The 4,417-nt window shown below is 38.9% G+C and overlaps 1 protein-coding gene across 1 annotated transcript; it reads right to left on the bottom strand.

The window, feature by feature from the left end:
- Positions 1-2,093: 2,093 nt before the first annotated feature.
- LOC120946200 (protein shisa-9-like) lies at positions 2,094-2,657 on the bottom strand. Its single transcript, XM_040361021.1, has one exon. The coding sequence runs from the start codon at positions 2,604-2,606 to the stop codon at positions 2,094-2,096; it is 513 nt and encodes a 170-aa protein (XP_040216955.1). The 5' UTR covers positions 2,607-2,657.
- Between the last annotated feature and the right edge of the window lie 1,760 nt (positions 2,658-4,417).

The raw sequence follows: 4,417 nt of genomic DNA on the forward strand, positions 1-4,417 counted from the left end.
TAGTAATAAATGGGGAGTACTCAGAATAGTCAGGGGTGGGAAGTGGGTTCCCCCAGGGTTCTGGGCTGGGACCAATGCTGATTAATTTGCTCATAAACGACCTGAAGGATGGGGTAAATAGATCAATCTCTGTATTTGCAGATGACACTAAGCTAAGCAGGGCATCAACTTCTCCACAGGATGTGGAAACCTTGCAAGACGATCTGAAAAAAATAATGGGGTTTGCAACTACATAAAAAATGAGGTTTAATGTAGAAAAATGTAAAATAATGCTTTGGGTGGCAAAAATATGAATGCAGTCTACTCACTAGGGGGTGAACCTCTGGGGGAATCTAGGATGGAAAAGGACCTAGGGGTCCTAGTAGATGACAGGCTCAGCAATAGCATGCAATGCCAAGCTGCTGCTAACAAAGCAAACAGAATATTGGCATGCATTAAAAAAGGGGATTAACTCCAGGGATAATGGTGATTTTTAACTTGTGTGTGAAAAATGAAAACAAATTGCTTAAGAGGGGAAGTGGTCAGCAATACTAAACTCGCTGCTCCCTGCCAAACAGTGTCCAGCCCCCATGCAATTTGACAATCTTTTGCCTATTAGCTCAGAAAATGGCCGTTACTATATTTTATTATTCAGCTCCTATTGGTATCAATTGGGTTCCAATTTGCCACCCAATCTTCAGTTATGTTCGCCGAACCTGCCTCAAACCAAGGTAATTTTGGCTCTTTCCTAGTCAACAGTCCCAGACTCAAGTCTCAGACACAATTACAATTTATTCTCAGACTGAAAATTAGAAAGAGGGTCAGCTTTGCAACCACAGCATTTTACCCTCTAGTGTAAAATGTAAAAAAAAAAAAAATAAGGGGAAAAATGTCATTTTTGACAAAAGAAAAATAATGATTTAATAAAAGTACTACTACTGGAAAATGTGGGAATGTATAGATTTTGGTTTAAAAAATGAAATCTAGTGTCTTCAACATTATACTCCTTCATCAAGAGGCTTAATAAAACTGGAAAAGAAAGATACACTTTTAGTTACACTAACAATCAGTAGTTGTCAATGGGGTAGAAGGGATGACCCTGGCACTCCGAGAATATGCCCCAGGACTCCTTTGCATCATCCACAATTTTGCTTGTTCTCTACAGAACTGTGGTTCTGATATTTTTTATCAAATTTTATTCTCATACCTCCACTTCTTAGACTATTACATGCATATAACACTCAAAATGTTTAGAGTTATTTTAGGCAGATTGATTAGCTTTTTTTTAAATCTATCAGTTTTTAAATAAACAGGGTTTCTATGCTTGCCGGTACTTAAATGCACAATATCCTTTTTGAACAGCATGCCTAGCAGTTTATCAACCCTTGAACAATTAATTTTTTCTTTATACATTTGATTTTTGTTTATAGTTATAACATCATATTTATCATGTTAGTGCCATGAATAATTAAAAAAATTGTTTTATAATAGTAGACCTACATCCGATTTTAAATATCAGCAAAAGACATATGGAACATAAGAAATTGTGGAAGATGGGAATCTGTAAATTACTTCTGGTGTCCTTTTACATGCCCAGATTCCCTGTCAGCAAGCATCCGGGACATTAGCTTGGGTCTAACTGAAAAACAGCAAAGAAAGGAGAAAAAGAAAAGAGATGATGGGGACAACCACATCATCCCTCCACCACACACACACACACACACACACACACACACACACACACACACACACACATACACACTTTAGCCTTTTACAAAACCCACAATTTTTTAGGCTATGCCAGGTCTTTTAGCACTCCAGCAACACCCCTGACTGCCAACTGCCTCTAATTTCCAGGAATAGGGTCAGAGTTTAAGTATAAGAGCCATCTTGTGTTAATCACTGTCACACATAAATACTTTTTGTTTTTTAAAACACAACATTTTATTGATATAAAAAATATCAGTTTTTCCAAATTAATACACATATCCCTATAGTGTATATAGTGCCCTTGTGTCATGCAAACCTGTACTGTGCATGCCCCACATACTTCAACTCAGCAGTGCATTTATATAAAATTCAGGCAAGAATGCACTAGTACTTGCCTTGTCTGCTTACCTAGACACATTCATTTCAGTTGGTGGCCTCTGAGTCTTCTCCACAGCCAGTTTAGTGAAGATCCCAATCAATACCATCAGTGCAGCCACGCCACAAATAATGTACACAATCATGTTGGTCTTGTCCTTGCTGGGGTCTTCACCTGACTCATCTCCTCGGGCAGGTGGTTTACCAGGGTTTGCCCAATTTGGGGTGTCATAGTTTGAACACATGCTTTGGTCCAACCTCCCGTGCTTGAACTGACAGCAGAAGCGGTATCCACATGTACCACAGCAGTACAAATAACTGCTGGCGTTGCAATTAAATGGAGGGTCCCACTGACCCATCACATCATAGTATCCTCTGCATCGGTCAGCTTCTGTTGGTAACTCTGTTGGCATTGGTGGTCTATATGTACCTTGGATTGTCTCTTCTGCCAAACCTGCCTTTGTGTTTGGGGTTCTTGCAGTGACCCAAAAGGAATCCCATAATACAAGCCAATATAAACCAAGTCGCATATATGCCTCCATGGAAAGCTTTTCCCCCCCAAAAAATGGTTGCACAAGTTTTTTTAGATAAAGTTTGAAAGCTTATACATTAAAAATAAGCAAAAATTCCCTCCAACCTGAGATTCCCGACAGCCCTTAAAGTTCTGCTTATTAGAAAAGAAGAAGATTTTTGTTAAAAAACAAACATTACCCAGGTGGGTCAGTATGAAACATTAATGCTGCGTTAAGTAATCAATTACCCCTTTTCCATAGAAAGTTGATTCGTCCTTTATGTGTTAGTATTGATTTTTTGATTTTTTCAAGCTTTGTCACATCCAAACGTTGTTATTGGGTAACAATCCAAGTTTTATTTTCTTCACTTCTTGTACATCCTATGATTATCTGTTTAATCCTTTTTCATTTATCAAATTTCCTTGCTTCTTTTATCCAACAGCATCCTCTCTCACTGAAGTATCACAAGTATGTCCTGCCAACAAGCTAATGGGTGGAGGGAGAGTGTGGGGAGTGAGCTTTCTCTATAGGCAGGAACACTGCACAGTCTGAGCGAACAAAGCTCCCTGGGGCTTGGCTGCCCCCTTGTTCTGATGTGATCTGTTTGACTGTAGCCAAAATATGTCATTATTAGATAAAGTGAAAACGTGGAAAGCAAAGGACAAGGCTGGTACTTTTTTAAGTGTAAAGCATGGCTAGTCTACAATATTGTTTCAGTGATGTAACAATTTGCTTACAACTTAGGGCTCCAGTAGTTTACATTAACAAGCATTTGACAGGCATTGCGATACAATTGCAGTTGGCCACAGGTTGGACAACCCTGGTTTGGAGGCTATAACAGGATTGCTCCTTGCTGCACCCATCATTTTATGTTCAATAGGTTTTTTATTGTCTTATCAACACAAAATAAAGCACCCATAATTTAAAGTGTAAAAATTAACTCCAGTTTTGTAGAGAAAATAAAAGTGTTCTAGGTAAACTATATAAGTTGCAAGGAGTTTAGCTAACTGAAGAAATGTTTGTTTGTATCACCATGTCATTCTAAAAAAAAAAAATGATTTCTGAAAAGGATATACAGCCTTCATCACAAACTCAACTGTTGTAAGGTTAATGGTGTAGTAAAAACTAGCTTTAGTGTCTGTATACCTTCAGCAGTGGATGAGCCCAAGAAAATCCCACCAAAAATGAAAGTTCTGTTACAAGAGATGCCTGATTTTGACTTGTATCCTTCTGAGAAATCATTGAGCCAATCAAAAACACTATGACATTTCTGATATACAAAATGCTAGGAAGCTACATTTTAATTTTCTGAGGAAGTTAGAAAATGATGTTGCCTGCAGACTGAGGTAGAAAGGTGATTAAAAAAATTGAATAAAACAATGAGGCCTGGTTTTTCTGACGCACGGAGATCCCCAGCACCCGCTGTTTAAGATTTGGGGGATGACAGAGAACTTCAATTCTGCAATGACAGCACAGTGGAAGAACTGTTCAAATTCTTGATAACCAGCCTGATGACCACCTTGATAACATCTATGTTCTCCCGCCTAGAGTGCTTGTTCTAAAATCTAAATTATCTACAATTTAAAGTTAAAGGGGTTGTAAAGGTAAAAAAAAATTCACCATAATGCATTCTATGCATTAAGGTGAAAAAACATCCATGGATTAGTGGTCCCCCAGCCCCCCCGTTTACTTACCTGACCCCTCGAAAGTCCTGCGCCATGAACGCGCTGGCTTCTCGGATCATTCATTGATTGATTGATAGCAGCGCAGCCAATGGCTCCTGCTGCTGTCAATCAAATCAATGACACGGCGCGCCAGGGACGGGGCCGAATGATACAGTC

This window comes from Rana temporaria, chromosome 7 (genome assembly GCF_905171775.1).
Source record: "Rana temporaria chromosome 7, aRanTem1.1, whole genome shotgun sequence".
NCBI lineage: Eukaryota > Metazoa > Chordata > Amphibia > Anura > Ranidae > Rana > Rana temporaria.

What these genes read in the sequence shown, in the direction of transcription:
- LOC120946200 (XM_040361021.1), bottom strand. Translation starts at nt 2,606, where the DNA reads ATGGAGGCATATATGCGACTTGGTTTATATTGGCTTGTATTATGGGAT.